General features: G+C 39.3%; 2 protein-coding genes across 6 annotated transcripts; one reads left to right on the top strand and one right to left on the bottom strand.

Moving 5' to 3' along the window:
* Positions 1 to 226: 226 nt before the first annotated feature.
* LOC115736332 (phosphoinositide phosphatase SAC6) lies at positions 227 to 10,429 on the top strand. 3 transcript variants are annotated; one of them, XM_048272593.1, is made up of 22 exons: positions 227 to 350; positions 486 to 642; positions 754 to 939; positions 1,073 to 1,156; positions 1,650 to 1,777; positions 1,858 to 1,949; positions 3,329 to 3,386; positions 3,618 to 3,674; positions 3,782 to 3,815; positions 3,941 to 4,021; positions 4,817 to 4,923; positions 5,230 to 5,316; positions 5,400 to 5,477; positions 5,896 to 5,966; positions 6,089 to 6,187; positions 6,490 to 6,589; positions 7,816 to 7,924; positions 8,085 to 8,157; positions 8,273 to 8,366; positions 8,691 to 8,792; positions 9,708 to 9,774; positions 10,060 to 10,429. In XM_048272593.1, the coding sequence occupies exons 3-22, from the start codon at positions 792 to 794 to the stop codon at positions 10,185 to 10,187; spliced, it is 1,797 nt and encodes a 598-aa protein (XP_048128550.1). In that variant the 5' UTR covers positions 227 to 350; positions 486 to 642; positions 754 to 791; the 3' UTR covers positions 10,188 to 10,429. The 3 variants fall into 3 exon arrangements, with proteins under 3 accessions (XP_048128550.1, XP_048128549.1, XP_048128551.1); XM_048272594.1 differs by lacking the exon at positions 227 to 350 and adding an exon at positions 363 to 379; XM_048272592.1 differs by lacking the exon at positions 227 to 350 and having other exon boundaries at positions 357 to 642.
* Positions 10,430 to 11,295: 866 nt separating this feature from the next.
* Positions 11,296 to 15,619, bottom strand: LOC115736333 (dehydrodolichyl diphosphate synthase 6). Of its 3 annotated transcripts, none has more exons than XM_048272628.1 (2): positions 14,930 to 15,619; positions 11,296 to 12,928 (listed from the first exon to the last, which is right to left on the bottom strand). In XM_048272628.1, the coding sequence occupies exons 1-2, from the start codon at positions 14,977 to 14,979 to the stop codon at positions 11,776 to 11,778; spliced, it is 1,203 nt and encodes a 400-aa protein (XP_048128585.1). In that variant the 5' UTR covers positions 14,980 to 15,619; the 3' UTR covers positions 11,296 to 11,775. The 3 variants fall into 3 exon arrangements, with proteins under 3 accessions (XP_048128585.1, XP_030523847.1, XP_048128586.1); XM_030667987.2 differs by having other exon boundaries at positions 13,914 to 15,617; XM_048272629.1 differs by having other exon boundaries at positions 15,224 to 15,616.
* Positions 15,620 to 17,514: the final 1,895 nt, after the last annotated feature.

Consider the following 17,514-nt stretch of genomic DNA (forward strand, 5'->3'; position numbering starts at 1 on the left):
ATTAATAGCAAAAAAATATAGTAATAATGGCGGGACCCACTTCTGATCTTACAACTAATAATTTACGGTCATACTGTCATGCTAGCAAGACCCGTGTATATATATACATATATAAATGTGTGGAAAAATAATTTTATACGCATTTGTTAAGCCAAATATTAGTAGTCCTAAAAAAAACCATTTCTGTTTTTTGTCCTAAAAAAAAAAAAAAAAACATTTCTATTAGACAGCAATTTAGAAAAAAAAAAAAGAAAAAGGGAAATTGACAACTGCAGCTGCATCTACAAAGGAGTGGGTCAGCACTGCTACGGTGATTATCTGCCACGCATCACTGAAAATCAGTCGTTCAGGTCCGACAACAACGCCAATTTTCTTGCAAGTTCGTTGATCTCTTTCAGTTCTGCCCAAAATCTCCTCCTTTGTTTTTTTTTTCCAATTTCATTCCCTATCAAAAGAATCCCGTAATTTCTCTTTCCTCTTTTTAGCTCCGTGCAAGCTTGGAAACCGTGGGCCGACACCCCATGCACACGCTGTAACACCCCCAGATCTCTCAGAAAGTCCGAAACTTTTATGCTCCCCCCGGTCGACTTCGTTGGATCTCTCCAAGAAAGTTTGAAACTTTCACGCGTCATCTTCGCACAGGTAGGTCCGTTCCAGTCAAAGTTTGGAGCCTGCAATTGGGACGTGCTGTGAATTCTGGTGGCTTTTTGTTTCGTTGATGGAATTTGAGTTATGGGTTTTGTGTTCATTTAGCTGTTTTTTTCTCCCGTAAGTGAACTCTATTCCCAAGAATGATGGAGAGAGCGGAGTCTGAGCAGAAGCTGTACACGCGTATGAGGCTCTGGGAATTCCCAGATCAGTATGTTGTTGAGCCCACTGATGGATCTTGTGGATCCTCTTTAGCGGTTAGTCGTGTGGATGGGACGATGAATCTGATAGGTGGGTTCACAATTTCAGTCTTCTCTTTTTTCTTCTTTGAAACTTTTGGAAAGGAAATTTCAGCTGGGTCGATGTCTCTCTCTCTTTGTTCTTTTTCTAACTGTTTATGGTGCGGATATTTTTTTTGCCCCAGATGAGCTTCCGGAATGTGATTCGGTGCGGGTCCCCAAAATCCGAACCATTTTTGGAGTGATTGGGATGTTGAAGCTTGTGGCAGGTGGGTGTCTGCTTGCAGTTCCTTTGGATCTTTAATTACTTAGAACTGCTTGATACGTAGGTTCATGTCCTAGAATGAGGGTAATGTTCCTTTCCGTGTGTATGATCTTCATAAATTGAAAAAAGTGATCATAATAGTTGCTATCGCGGTGTTCTTAGTATACGAATGCGGATTTGTTCTTTCTCGTTCATTCCATGCACCGTGTTACAGAATGGTATTCATCTTGTGTAAGGAGGTAGACCTTTTTCTTCTGGACAAGGGATTTAGTCAGATACATTTTTGCCTGAGACTGTCTTTTGTTTCCGTTAAAAAAGAAAAAACAAGTAAGTGCAGTATTAATGACGTTAATAGAAATGGGATTGGAAGTAATTATCGATGTGACGTCTGTAATTTCAATTTCCAAGCTTGTTGGGCCATTCTGGTGATCAGCATATGTGATGCTGGGATCAAGTGTCTGATGCTTACCTCCATCTGAACTCTCGTGTTTCTCAAGGGTCTTATTTGCTTGTTATCACCGAACGAGAGGCTGTTGGCGCTTATTTTGGGCATCCTATCTTCAGAGTGTCATCCTTGAAGGTTTACCCTTGTGACCATTCTCTCAAACATACCCCCAATGAGCAGGTGCGCCTCTGTGCTTCTTTGCCTTTTCTTTTTCCCTAGTCATGAGTGGTACCACTAACGATGTTCTTGTATGTTTGCAGAGGAGGTTGGAGACCGAATTCTGCGGGCTGCTCAACGTCGCAGAGAGGACTTCTGGCCTATATTTTTCTTATGACACAAACCTAACGCTGAGGTGACAAACTACCCACTAACAACATATGTTAAATCTCCAGTTGCACATTACAAGTGAAAAACATAACTGTGAATATGGAATTGTGTGCACCTACAATTTAAATCATTTGAACAAGACTCAGTTTTGTGGGCCTCTCGGCTTAGAAATGACATGCACCTGGCTCAAGGAATTGCCAAGGTTATTAAATGTAGTATGTGGAATCAAGAAAACTGAGAATTAGCTCGATAGATACTTTTTTCTTGTGAGTGTCGATGCTAACACATAGTCCAAATGATACCGCTGTTGATAGGAGACAGAATGATATAAGTGAGGTTATTAGAGATGAAAGAGCACCAATTACATAATTCAATTGAAGATGCAGTCAAATATAGATGCGGAAGTACAAATTCACTCTTACGGTTTTTTTTTTTTATACCCGCAAGAAGACCCTGTTTAGTTTTGGTCATGATGTTTGTCCTCTTTGGTTGATTTAGTCCATAAGTAAGGTATATGATGCTGAGGCATTGGGATACTTGACAAAGCGTGCCTTTGATGTGCCAAAACATGGTGACACTTTACTTTTTGAGTCCATGGATGTTTCTAACCAGGCATTAGTCTTTAATCTGACTCCCCGAGGATAAAGCCAATTTGAACATATCAGTTAAATTATTTTTACAAGAAAGGGTTTTCAATCCTCCAATATTTGAAGAGCTAACTAGCACTCATAAAATTGTAATAAACAAATGAGTAAGGTTCTTCCAATGTGTATTCTATATTTTTAGATTTTCGAAGGAACTCCTGGATCTCGTATGGGTAATTTTATACTTATAAGCGTGACAGTTGAACTTTGTTCTTCAGCAGAATTGTGTTGGTTAGATTCCATTTAACCTGTTTGCTATATGTTTAGGAAATAGGAGTCTTTCTCTGCATTTTATTTCTAACATTCAAATTGAATAGCTTGACGTGGCACACCATCGATAGTAATTGCTCAATACGTCTTTTCGTTTTTCTTTCTAGCCCAGTAAAGTTGCTGGTTGGGGTTTTGAACCTCTAACCTTGCCCCTTTTTACATCCCCTACTACTGAACTCAATGCTTGATGGTTCCTCGTTTTCTCTTCCTTGGTCATATCTCCTGTTTGACCAAAAGGGCTTGGAAGCATGTTCCACAACAGAAGAAATGCCCTGTAATTAAACAGGAAGAGTTGTACTGACTACACCATAACAAATCTTAGTGGTACAAAAGTCAGACTCCAGAATTGACACAACCATTTTACTGCTTTTTAAATGCTCTCATTAGAATATGAACTTGCTGCTGACATTGATATATGTGGTAGTATGATTGGTAAACTAAGTGATTATTTTGGCCTTTGGCGCTGCCTTGGTGAACTTCTATGCTGCAGTGCTCAACGGTTATATGAACTGGGAGATGAGTCCAAGTTGCTTCCTCTTTGGAGACAGGCAAGTCTTCATGTTTTAGTGACTGCGTTCCCTCTATTACTACAGCATTGATATGTTGAACTCCACCATAGAGTACTGCTTGGTCTTTGACTTAACTCAAGATATCTTCTACAATTTTCCAGACTCTGCTTGAATTCGAATTTGCTATTCGTTCAAATGCTAAGTCTGCAGAATTTTGTGCCATATCTTTTTTGCACTATAAGTTTTGCTAACCCCAATTTTTTGCCACAGGCTGATCCTCGGTTTCTCTGGAATAATTATTTACTGGAATCTCTCATAGATAAAAAGGTTGTAACTCAGATACAAATATGTGATCCAATTATTTTTCCGGTACTCATGTATTCTGCATTTTCATGGATCTTGATGCTGACCAATTGTGATTATGCTCTTTGTAGCTCGACCGATACTTGCTGCCTGTTATCCAAGGGAATATCCTTTCAGTTTTATTCGCTTGCTTTTGCATGAAACTGCACCAAGGCTTGACATACTTTCAAAGCCATGACAAAATGCTGATTTACCCCTCTTTACGTTTGAGCTCCTTAACTGATTATCACGCTTTCAGCATTTTCAAGCAGCCATTGGGAAAGACATTGCTGATGTCACATTGATTGCTAGGAGGTGCACGAGGAGAAATGGTAATTGAAGTCTTTGATTTTGCTCGTCTTCAGTAATATATTTTTTTATTTAGTCTGTCAAATTTGTAACCTTATTCACGATTGATATGTTTACCTATAGTATCGTGGTTGAGTATGTAGCTAGATCCCATAAATTTGACCGTGGATGTAGATGAGTAATCCTTTCCTAACACAGTTGTCCGAACCTCAAGCAAATAGTATGAATACATCACTTGTACTGGTGTAAAAAGATGGTTTTGAGAGTGCTGGAGTGGGAACAAGGGAAGAGAATGCTGCTTTCTTTGGCTGGCGGTACATGAAGGGAATGCTTAAATGGGTTGCAAGTTGGGAGAATGGTTATATTTCAACTAGTTGCAGATCATTACTAGGTAGTTTTTAGGTGCATGTTCAGCTAAAAACCATGCTAAACATCTATACCGGACCACCAGAAGTAATCACTTCCTTCTTCGTGATTACTTTACTATGTATACCTTTTGAAATTGTGATTCTGTCTATCCCATCTCAATAAAATTTCCGTTAGTGGTGAAAATATGGTTATGTATGTGCTCAAGAGAGTGGTAACGATTGCTTTGGCCACCTGAGCCAGCTGGTAAGTGCTGAAAGATGGCACAATCTAATTGTCAATTGAGGAGGAACTTTCATCAACTAGTGGTTTTCTTTTCTTGGTCAGATCTCTCATTAGATGTGGCTTACTTTCCATGTAGCTAGCTTTATAATGCAATATATGAAAATGTCAACACACTGTTTACTACAAAAGCTAACCACACCTTAATGCTTTTAATCATCTTCCTCAAGGAACCCGAATGTGGAGAAGGGGAGCTGACTCTGATGGTTATGTTGCCAACTTTGTGGAAAGTGAGCAAATTATGCAGATGAATGGGTTCACAGCATCATTCATCCAAGTGAATCTCTCTCTCTCCCCCCGTATTGTGTTGAAGAGTTCCTCAGCTTATTGTGAAAGGACAATCATTCATTTAATCTATGCTTGACCATACATGATAATCACATAGCTTGATGGCTTAACCTTTAGGGTAAAACTGTTGACAATGTACGTATATAGTGAATTAGACCTTCTCCTAGAGGAATCATGGAATATCCTGTTTGCAAGCTTGTAGGGGGATTGTTTCTCTTATTTGATTGGTGATTGGCAACAAAGGCATCGGTATGTGCAGTATTTCCTCAAATGATTTTTTATGTCACGTTTCCAGATACGAGGCTCCATTCCGTTCATTTGGGAGCAAATTGTTGATTTGACATATAAGCCTAAGTTCGAGATAGTGAAACCTCAGGAAGCTGTGAGTCTTCTGACCTGTTTTCTGCTTTTATACATTGAACTGTGAAATTGATTGCACTTCTGTTTTTAATTGATCATACGCAGCCTCGAGTTATCGAGCGTCACTTTCTGGACTTGAGAAAAACATATCGAGCTGTTTTGGCTGTTGATCTTGTCAATAAGGTAACTTTCTTTCCTAGGGCGCTAAAAGATCTACCATTGACTGTTGATTAATTAATTATCTGACTTTTTAGGCTACTCTGAGAGTTAAAAGGAATTTACAGTTTAAAGAGTTACTATTTCTAAGCGTCCGTTTGTTGTAGGAAAACTATTTCCTGGAGATTTTTTTATGACTTTCCGGTGTTTGGATGATGAAAAACTAATTTATGTGCGGTAAACATTTGCATGGACCGAAAACAACTAGCCTAGATTGTGGGAAAATGACTTCCCCTTCTAGTAAGAAAGAAATCACTTTCCCTAAACTATCAAACAAATGAAAACTAAACATTTTCTTGGAAATGATTTCCATGGTAAATATTTTCCTTTATCATGGGGTTTTAAGTGGAACAAACGCACACTAATTTGCATTTTATTTTATTAGCATGGAGGTGAGGGCCGCCTATCTGAAAAGTTCGCAAATTCAATGCAGCATATTGTTGGCGACGATGTAAGGTAGAATTTCCTTTTATATCTTTATCCGTCCTCTCATGTATGCTGAATATAGTTTTTTTTGCCATCCCGGAATATATTTGTAAATTGTCTAATCTAACTTTTCATTTCATGTAAAATTGCAGATATGTGCAGTTCGATTTCCATCGGATTTGTGGGCATGTTCACTTTGAGCGTCTCTCCATTCTCTATGACCAAATTGCAGACTTCCTTGAAAAAAATGGGTATGGTTCATTTTCAGGTACTTGGAGTCGTAGTTTTGTTAAGGTCAGCGGTTTTAACTTGATCTGTTGTATGAGAAAAGGATATGATACTGATTTTGGCAACGGCTGTCTGATAGATACTTCTAATAGAGTGCTAAAGTTGGCAAAATCCATTGCTCTCTCTCTCAGAGAGTATAATTAGATGCATCTACATTTGTTTACATCGATGACCATGTTAAAATTTTCTCTTCATCAGGATGTACAAGATGCATACTATATCACCGCTCAGCCATATCATTTTTCCTTTTTCTTCTTGTATGCAGCTACTTTTTATTGAACGAGAAGAGCGAGAAACTTAAGGAGCAACTTGGGGTTGTGAGGACAAATTGCATCGATTGCTTAGACCGTACAAATGTTACCCAGGTATTCCGATTTAATGTTATGGTTTTGCTTAAACAGCATAGAAAATTCATGTTGATGTAGGATGGTGAGTCCCAAAGCGATCTGATAGAGGACTAGATGAGAAAGCACTGCAAACAATAACTCAAAGCGAGTGAATTCCTTTGGGCCTCACACATAAAGCTTCCTTATATACTTTAGGGTTTGTTAGGCATCACACCTAAGAGAAGAGTTGCTCACACATTCCAAAAGCAAAGACTTGCTAAAATTCAGTAATATTCATCAACTCCATTGGGTAGAAAGAAATGCTAGCTTATATGTAGACTCTTATGAAGAAAGTTACTCCTAGTTGAAATAGGAAATCTCAATAAAAAGCTTAAATCCTGCCTAAACTTGGACTAATAAACACGATATTTTACTTCAATAGAAAGTAGGAACTCATTGACATCCTAACAAAATTGAGATATGAGAATACTAATTCAATTAGAGACGAACCCTGATCCTATAGGACTCTTAGTTGATCTATGAATTGATAAAATGGTTGCTCTTCACCTGAACTTGGTAAAAAATGTCATTTTTTGAGCAAGTGTCAACTTGTTTTATCTTGTGGGCTTCATCATATGTTCTCTTATTGGATATAGGGTTGTGCTACAATTGTCAATCCATCCTCTGGTTAGTTTTTTTTTTTTGGTCAAAATCCTCTGCTTAATTAATGATGAGGTGCTCTTGGGCTTGTAACTCGGACCCACTGAACTGATCATGATTATTGCTTTTCAGAAATGAACAGTGCTTCCTCTTCTCCGGATTCATAGGATTATTTTTCTTTGAATGTAGTGAGTGTAGAGACTGAATCGGTTGTCTCAGCCTAGGGACATTAGCAGCTGTTTCTGGCCCTTGTTCCCCTCCCAAGGGTAGGTTATTATGGGATACTCATCCGTGTGCCACGGGAAACACTACTTCCTATCCTACTTGCATGTGTTAAGCATGCCGCCAGTGTACATCCTGAGCTAGGATTGAACTCTCCATGAGATTTAATGCTAAAATTGTGCCACTATTGTCAGTGTTTCTGCATTCCTTCTCAGGTTGACATTATTTAGTATATATTCTCTTCTTAATATACATTTAAAGTGAAGCATCTGCTTCTGCGGTGAAGATTTTGCTTAATTGTTTCAGTAATTTTTGGGCCCCTCTTTTCTAATCTTGATGCTTGCATTATTCGGTTTTCTGACAATGGCATCTTGCAATTGCAGAGCATGATAGGTCGAAGAGTGTTAGAATGGCAGCTCAGGAGGATTGGTGTATTCGGTGCTGAAGAGACAATTGAGGCACATCCAAATTTTGATGAAAACTTTAAGATATGTGAGTGGCTGCACCTCATGTTGGGCTTATTTGCAGCATGACCATGTTCTGTCCTTTTCTTTTACTATGCTAGTTCTACTAACGTGGTTTGTATATCAATTGACTGTCTGTACATATCGTCTAATAATCTTACATGCTCTCCTGTTATTATAATTACTAGTGTGGGCTAATCATGGGGATGAAATAAGCATTCAATATTCTGGTACTCCAGCTCTGAAGGGTGACTTTGTCAGGTACTTTTGATTCAATTAAATATATTTTAATTTATTTTTCTTGCATAGCTTTGGTTTATTAGTTTGATACTCAATTCAACTTTTCTGTGCTCATTTAAATCCTAATGCCTCGAAGATATGGGCGGCGGACGATTCATGGGATCCTTAATGATGGAAGGAATGCCCTGGTTCGCTACTATTTGAATAATTTCGTCGACGGAATGAAGCAGGTTTGATGCTCTGTCGATTGCACTATATCTGTGCATGTGCACCTGCAAATGTGTCCACCAGTTTATCCGGACTGCTTCTTTGACGACCTTGAAACTCTTCACTGATTATATTTTCTCCGAAGGAAGTAATGCATGAATGCTTGCAATTTGATTTTCTTCCTAACTTCGGGAATTTGTTCATTCAATGTTGACTGAAATCTTAATTTTCAGAGACAGCAAATTAGTGAAGTACTTCTGATTATCCTCTTGTGAAGAGAGAGATTCATTATTGTTATCAATTGCTCAATTTCCATGCTAACGGCACTTCTTCTGTAAAATGTTTAGGATGCAATTGATCTGCTTCAAGGGCATTATATTGTCTCGGTCAGTCGCGATTTAACCACCCCTTCCATTCCATCACAGAAGACGGGCCTTGAGGCTGTAGCTGTAAGTACACCTATTGCCTTTTGTAGGATTACAATGTTGGCACATGTCCTTTAAGTGATTTTGCCATCGTTCTTTTTCAATAGCTATACCTTTCGTGTATAAAAATCAGTGCTGCTCATGTTCACAAACTGGAAGTATTAATATGATTTCTGGCTCATGTAGATCAGCATTATGCTTTTTTTTCCTTACCCACGCATTGCTATGTGGATGTTCCTCTGTGAGACAATTAGGATTAACTTCTGTTGCACGAGTCACATGGTCAGGTTCTAAGGTTGCCAAAGATGATCATCACCCAAAGCCCTTAATGAGCTATGCACCAATATTCAGCCCAAACTAAGGAATATAGTTAACGGAGGTGGATAGATGATATCGGAATTTCTTTTCTTTCGCTACTTGATAAAGGGGATTGAAATTGTTGTTTAAATGCATCTTGTGGATATTTGGTACCTCCTTTCATGGTACATGGAATATGGCATGTTGTTGTGAAGGTGAAACAATCTTATTTTTAAACCTTTGTGCCAAAAGTTGTTAAGAGTTGGTTGACCATATTGTCCTTAAAGCTCCTCAACTGTTCCAATAGTAATGAAGATATGCTGATGGACCATGAAATACCATTAATCTATGTGCATCAGCACATTCCATGCTTTCATCATCCTATCACGACTATTCTGTCCGCTCTAAAAGCCTTAGTAGCCTGGTGGTCCTTTCCAGATGATCATTTTCTTCTGATGCCAGTTTAAAAATATCATCTGTCTAAATTTTTCCAGTTGTTCGAGACCGGATTCAACTGCCTCCCTTTCGTTCATGAGAGAGGCTATTGCTAAATATTCAAATTGCATGGTTACGTTGCGTCTATTATGGATGTCGCATGCTGTACTTCTGATGGCTGACTGATGCTTCTTTTCTCCATTTCAGTCATTTCCTCTGGCTTTGTCATTGGTCTTGGTTGGATTCTTTTTCGCAGTCATGTCTTTAAGACGAGGTGAGTTGCTCTTATTTGCATTGGCTCCATTGTCTTAAAATAAGCGCTTCATGATGTCTTCCTCAAATTCTTTTGGATAGACTGGTCCAACAGATGCGGCAATGCAGCCTTAGTTTTTACCTGACCGAGAACTCTATAACCTTGTTGTTCTATAGTTGTCGGAGTGGGAGAATTGCTATTGGCTCCTCATGCAACAACTATCGCGAGTCGCCTCATTCCTTTCAATTTTCTCTCTTTCTACAACAATAAGCTTGTGATTGTAAATCCCGTTCTTTCCTTTTGCAGCTCCTCTTGGATACCGGCACCTGTTCTTTTCTTTGGTTTGGGCGGGAATGTCTCTTGCGATAGTGGCATTTGTTAAGGCTAATGGCCGGATTTTCTGCAATCGGCCTCGTCTGCACAAGCCTCATTGATTCTGTGGATGCGAAAGCCTTGTGCCACTAAACTGCTGCTTTTCACTGTCATTTCTCATTTCACTGCATATTGTATTTACTCTTTAACTTCAATGTTGCCTAAAATCCAATTGCCATTAGATTTGCGGTTAACAGCACTACGTCTGGAATTCATGGAAATTTTGTGTAATTAGATTTCTCTTGCTCTTATCACAATATGTTCATTCCAGGTCAATATAAAAGGTTTGGAGGAGATCGATTTACTCAATACAGCTACAGATCTCATTTACTGCCTAGATCATATCATGACCTTATGAGAGGCTTCAGACAAATTTTGCTAATGCACAACATGCTTACTTTTTCCTAATACTCTGCTTCAATCCTAATTTATGCTTATAATCCAGATTGTCTTGACCGTCTTCGTATATAATAAGCCACCCCTCTTTTTATTTTCTTGAAGGCCAGACGGCTGAACTACAGATTAAATTTTTTCTGTTGTCTCAACTGTTGCCTATCTACAAAAAAATTTATCTTCTTAATTTGTAAATTGGTTTCGTTTGCTTGATGTCTTGTCCTAGATGATGTGTCCAAACTACCGTATGATGGTTTACGCGTGATGGTTAAGAAAGGAAATTGACACAGGCAATCCCACGCTCAAAGAAAGTATAACAGCATCCATTGGATCCAGGGTCACATCCATAACAAATTAAGGCACTTGTTATTACTTTTCGGCTTTGATGTCGTTACTATTACTACCTCGTGCCGTTGTACCTTGATAATGCTCATCGAGAAAGAAACCATAATTTTTAAGAAATAACTATCATATGGTACCGAATAAGACGGATACCAGAAGGGGGATCATAGGATATGTTCCGGAAGTGAAATGCTAAATCGGAGTTATGGAAGCATTTGGAAGACGAGAGCTTCGCTTCTTAAACGCACTGGCTATGGAAAGGAAAGGCTCAACAAAGGAGAAATTCCTTGAAGCAAGAACAGGGGATTTCTTCTTCAATCAAGCCACATAAATGCCCAATGGACACATACCGAACAAGGAGTAAATGCAGAAGCCCCAAGGAAAGTATCAACCTGTAATTGCATTATCCAGTTTCAGACCCAACGAAACAAATGAGAATCTGAGCATCATTATTTTTGGAATTTAGCCATTCTATTTCTGCGACCGAGACATCCATATTTTCCAAAAAAAAAAAAAAATTGATTTTTCTTTCAATGTATGCCATTCATGTAAGTGACACCTCTTGCCTAGTATTAATAAAACATGATGTTACACGGATGTGCCTGCGAATAGCTGGGGGCTGTCCCAGCTTGCTCCATCAGTGGATCATTCGATCGATGCTTGATCATCGACGTGGTGAGTGAGGAGCTGATCAAGTATCAAGCAAGTCAACTGGTTTGAGAACAGAAACAAGAGCAACTGGACTGCTCCCTCCCCTCCCTCCACGAGTTGCAGTCCTATATTAGTAAAACGCAAAAATTGCAGCTGAACCATCGAAGTTCATCAGTGACCTGAACCTGTGTATCAGGGCCTCAGAGAAAAGATCCAAAGCAAAGCAAATTGTCACTACTTTCATGCAGTGCAAGAAATTTGATCTCATGACTGTTTCCTCTTCTTCTGCAGATACGAGTAATTTCGCTGGTAGTGCAAAACCACCCCCACCAAATGCCACAGCCCGATCTCCGGCCAGAGCACAGCCGGAGAGTACAGGGGACTGTAGCCAGTCTGCCACAGCAGGAAGTTGCTCAGACGAGTCTCCCCAGAACTCCGGATCACGATGTCCGGATCAGGAGCCACTGCCATGTACATGTGCTTCTCGATATCTACCAGATTTATGAGAGGTTTAATTTCTCGTACCATCTCACCATCGTCACTACTTTCAACAGTGCCTTTGGAAAATTGGCTTTGCATGGATTCCTGAACTTCATTCCACTTTTCTCCACGAAATCCCGGAACAGCATGCTTGATGACTCCATTCTTCTTTTCGCTTGCCTCCAATTTGCTGAACCCGTTACAGCGTACGTCATTTTTCCCTAGTATTACAGTTCCATGCACTTCATGTTTATGGCAGTCTTGAATTTCAGAGGGATAAACACCATCCATCTTCTCACAACTGCCATTTTGATCGGTGCTATTGCGACCTGCCTTCATAGTATTTTCTGCTTGAATGTTGTTCATCTTCTCTTCGCAGGATTCTTTAACAGCATGAACAATTTCATCGTATGAAGTATACGCCACACATATCAAAAGCACAGTCCGGCTATTGTGGGCTGTGGCCTTCATTGCCTTCTCTGCTGCGGTCCTGACCTCCTCACTTAGAAGTTTCAGGTTTCCTATGAAGTACAACCTCATCCCATGCTGATTTACAATGCTTCCATCTTGAAGCAATTCATCAATTTTCTCTATCATCAGATCCATCAGATATTGGACTTCCTCAGGTTTTCTCTTAAAGTTTTCAATGCTAAAGGCATACACCGTAATGTATTTGACCCCAAGTTCGTAGCAGTAATTAAGCATAGATTTGAGGGATTTATAACCAGCCCTATGGCCCTCACCTTCAACCATGTTTTGTTTCTTAGCAAATCGCCGGTTTCCATCCATAATGAAAGCAATGTGAGTGGGAATAGCACCACACGATAAAACACGAAAAAGGTACTTCCTGAAAATATTGCTGAGACTGTCACTCCAACTGCTTTCATTCCCCATTGTTTTCTCAAGGATCAAATTTAGATTGCCAATGCCATACAACCTGTTTGAAAATAATATTCCATCTTATGAAATGCATTCTTAAAGCATCTCTATCTACCAAATAGGAGCAACTAAGACTGTACATGCCAAAAATGGTGACTTATAAACACAGCTTATTTAAACTGACAATTCAAATCTAAAGTGCCACCTATATTTGACCTTCAAAATGATTTCCATGACACTGCATGTCCCAGAATAGCAAAAAATCCAGCAAAGCCTATCATAAGTTTAAGCACAAATGGGCACTCTAAATGGGAAAAAGCATTTTCAATCCAAAACCTAAGGAGGTGGAGTTAAAGAAAAGCTGCACTCACAACCATAAGCTTGTAATGAGGATGAGTGTCATAAATGCCGTGTCACCGACAAATCAAGAGTAAATAACATGAGGGAAGAAAAACCAATAAGTGAGAAATTGACTGACTAAAAATCAGCAAAGCAACCTGCAGAACCAGTTGGCAACAGTTCTGTAGTCGATTATTTTCCTCATTTTTTTACCTATGTATAAACATTCCAGGATTGGAGTACGGTTTGTCTTAGGATGGAATGGAGGAAAGCTATTAGTATTTTGAAGGGGCAAAATTCCTATGTTCTAGACTGTCCTTTTTAGTCCTTTTTCCCTATATATATCTTTATCTATTTTTATTTTTATATAATTATTTTTATTCCCTCAATCAGTCTTGCTTTTATTTTATTTATTTTTGAATTCATCGACCACTGACCCCAATTAGTTTGGGATAAAGGGGATGTTGATGTTGATGTTGATGTTGATGTTGATGTATAAACATTCCAAGAATAGTGCATCATCAACCATATAATCCAGCTGCCACAACTATTTTGCATGCTCGAAATTGAAAATGAGAATATTTCACCAGAACCTGGAGCGACTGCGCAAAAATGTATTTCCCCTTTTGACGACCGTGATTACAGATAAAAACAAGCAGATAAGAAAAAAGTGCCTGCTCGTTTAAGTGTGGAAAGAATCTTACAGGTGCCAAAGGGAAAAAAATGAGTTCCTCAGTCTTTTCCCTTCTTCTCTTTCCAAACCCAGGCCTCTGCTGCTTAATTCTGTCCAAACCAGAATAAAACATTAGCCAACTATAAAGCTTTAAATTCTGGAAATCCCAGAGCCTGGTGAAAATAAAATTTCTATGTTTCAATCCTAGAGTCTATCCAGAAAACACTCACAATCGAGCAGTAAATACATATACGATAAAGAAACAGGAAGATTAAACAAGGGAAATCACCAATGCCTCATACATTGGTGTATCTGATTAAACAAGGAAAAACAAAACGCATAGCCTAACTCGGAACAAAAAATATGTGTTGATCTCTTCCCAATTCACTTTTTTTATCAGGAAGTGCGGAAGTTATTAATTTTCTTCAAACTGGAGAAAACTTTCTGCATCTGAGCAACACCCCTTTCAATAGGCAATTTCATCAGATAGAGTGCATGACTTTATTTCCATAACATATTCCCGTCAAGCACAAAAGATTATCCAAACCACTTAAAGCTGTTGGACTTGCCCATATACCATCATCTTCTCTTGACTTTTAATTTCTGAAAGGAAGGCAAGTAATAATCTGCTGCAACAGTGTCCATCTAAATACGGACTTCAAGGAACTACAAGGCTGATTTTTGCCACACAATTACTCAACAAACAGCATCGAAGAGGATCATCTGCGTGTTGAAAAGAAAGCAAGACTCAGCAATTTGCTAGAGTTTCCAGTAATTACATTCCATAAAGACAAACATCCGAGCCTGAATCTCCTGGCAAACACATACATAAATCTTGACGACTGGATTCACAAACACCCCAACAGATCCAAAGGAAAGTTTCATAAATGCCAATACAGTAGAACTATCCAAAACTTAAAATCACTTCCCAGAGACGGAGCCAGCATAATTCTTTTCTTTTTTCCCCCAAAGACACTAATTTTTTTAGGACTATAGTAATAAGAAGATCAATTGAAAAGTCAGAAGCCATCAATAACTAGGCTTTACCTATTCCCAAAAGCTCCTGCTTCCAACTCGGCAAATATTAGCAATGACATGCGATTGCTGGAAACAGACAATCTAGACGAACTGACCACAACCCACGATCGAGAACATAGCCAGCAACAGGCAAAGCATTGAACTTGGAGCAAGAGGACGATAACATAGTAAAAGCGAATACTTCAAGCAATCAAGAAAGAGCAAAAGTGCCCGACAAAAAGAGGATCTAGAAAAGAGAGCAAAGCAACTAAGTAGGACGGAAAGAAAAAGAGACAAATCACCGTTCAGAGGGGAGAAGGGTACCCGTGGGCTTTCGTGGTTGAAAGAATCTTCAAACGTGGAGGCTTCCCCGATTAAAAATTTTCAGACAAACCTCTCCACACCATCATCTGGGTCACGGAACACGTTCAATTTTGGAGCTTTCTCTCTCTCTCTCTCTCGCGGTCGGGCTGGAAAAAGATCTAGACTCTAGAGCATACCCAGTTGCATTCAGATTCCCCTTACCACTCCTGGAACGCCTCTGCTGACACTTTGTTTGACCGTCCCACCTTCACTCCAGGAGAGAGAGGGAGATTTTAAAGTTCGTCTTCGCGTCGAAGATTCGTTTTTTCAAACTGGAAAACGTCCGAAACTGCCTTTTCTTTTTAATGCGCACGGCTGATTCCACCTGCCGGCGATGGCCCCCTTCACCAGTAGCGACGGATTGAAGAGGGATCGGTGGAGGGAGGAAGGGAGGGTGGGAGACAGAGAGATCAGTTGAGGGATTAGGGAAAGTCAGAGGCGAATAATAACACAAAGAGAAAAACAAAAGAAGAAACGTGGAAAGTTTTCCCCGTTGAATGGTCTTTTATATCGTTTTTCGAACCAACGCGTGCCAACAGACACAGACCGTCGAAAGTTTTGAGGTGCTTCCCGAACATAACAACGACAAGAGTAATGCTGGGAATTTACGTTAGAGATCAGCTCTAAAAAAAATTGGCCCATCACGCCTCGCCGTTTCCGGCGACCGAAGAGAGGAGACAATCGGGGACATTTGATCCGTCGGAAGAACCTGGCCGACCCATCAAAATGTGAAGGACGGTCCGCTGTTGGACTTCTAGTATGGCTCGATGCCGTGCAGCTGAGTGTCCTAATATCTCATATAACGGCCGTATCGTGCGGACATTTGATCCGTCGGAGTAATGGCGACATATCGAGTTAATTGCAATCGACCGAATCACCAAGTAGGTTAATTACGTGAATCGGTCGTGGCATATCAAGTATTGCTCGGAAGAGGGAAGACGCATCCATGCATAATCTCATTCGACGATTTCAATGAAACGACGTGGATTAATAAAATAGCGATTCTTTTTCTAGTTTCTAGAAGCCGCGGTCCAACCCAGGCTAAGTAAGTCTTCTCTAGCACGAGCGCATCGGACGGATTCAAAGGGAGGCCAAGAGGAGCAATGGTCCCCAAGTTTGACTTTTTTGTTGATCTCAGCCGCCAAAGAAAAGTCTTTTTTTGTTTCTACTATACTTGGAAAAAGGAACTCACCCTTCATATTTGTGCACCTTATCTTATTCTCACACATAAAAAAAAAAAAAAGGAGCGATATGATTTCATGATTATCTGATAGTGTTGTCGGTTATTTTTTACTACAAATTCACACACCATCACCGCGTATTTTGCATAAAATACTCATTAATTGAAAAATCGTGGGGTCGAAAATAATGACAATACCGTCATCTTGTCCGGATAGTAGCTCCCAATAAAAAATTTCGCCTTGTACCCAAAAGGGCATGAACTTTTTGTCTTGGGTTGATTTTGGCCCAAACTTCTCTCATGAGGTAATTTGGGCACAAACTTTAAATGTCTTTAAGGAAAAACAAAATGATTTACTTGCCTATAGGATAGTTTTGACCTCAGTGACCTTCGTTGCCCATAAGTGTCATTCAGTTATCGATCTATCGATGAAGGGGAGTAGAGAAGGTGGATAAGGCAATGTCATCTTTGATTGTACTCTGCATTTGCGAAAATTAGGAAAATGATCCTAAACCTTTTATACGGACGATAATTCAGTTTTGAATCTTTTAATTTAGCTAATCTAGTACTAAAATTTTTGACAATCTACAAATATAGTCCCTTTGGTTAATTTTGATAGGAAATCGCTATCGTGGACGATTTTTGCAATTTCTTAATTTTTTTTGGTCTTTTTTTTTTATCTTTTATTTTCCTTCATTGAGTTTCGGTTGGCAAGCCCCTTCGGCCACAGTGGAATGAATTTCACGTGCTATTTGCAAATTTTTAACATTTTTCTAATTAATTTTCTTTTCTCTATTTTTGTTTTTTGAAAAAAGAAAATTGTAAAAATCGTCCATGTTAAAGCCGGTCGTGCCACGTAAAACGACTAACATTTATGTCAGCAATTTCTGGCTAAAATTGATTAGAAAGACTGTATTAGCAAATCATCGAAATGTTTAAGACTAGATTGACAAAATTGAAAGGTTTAGCACCAAAACGACATCCGTACAGTATATTTAGGACTTTTGTGGTCATTTTCCCATATGCATTGTGTCCATCAAATGCAGTAGCAAGTGGGGTTGAATCATCTAAG

Source organism: Rhodamnia argentea, chromosome 11, assembly GCF_020921035.1.
Source record: "Rhodamnia argentea isolate NSW1041297 chromosome 11, ASM2092103v1, whole genome shotgun sequence".
In the NCBI taxonomy this organism is placed as follows: Eukaryota; Viridiplantae; Streptophyta; class Magnoliopsida; order Myrtales; family Myrtaceae; genus Rhodamnia; species Rhodamnia argentea.

Excerpts from the sequence above, each read along its gene's own strand:
- LOC115736332 (XM_048272593.1), top strand. The coding sequence starts at position 792 with ATGATGGAGAGAGCGGAGTCTGAGCAGAAGCTGTACACGCGTATGAGG. Across the intron at positions 4,022-4,816 it reads GAGGTGCACGAGGAGAAATG|GAACCCGAATGTGGAGAAGG; the intron begins GTAATTGAAGTC and ends ATCTTCCTCAAG. Across the intron at positions 5,967-6,088 it reads ATTGTTGGCGACGATGTAAG|ATATGTGCAGTTCGATTTCC; the intron begins GTAGAATTTCCT and ends GTAAAATTGCAG.
- LOC115736333 (XM_048272628.1), bottom strand. The coding sequence starts at position 14,979 with ATGTCATTGCTAATATTTGCCGAGTTGGAAGCAGGAGCTTTTGGGAAT. Across the intron at positions 12,929-14,929 it reads GCAGGAGCTTTTGGGAATAG|GTTGTATGGCATTGGCAATC; the intron begins GTAAAGCCTAGT and ends ATTTTCAAACAG.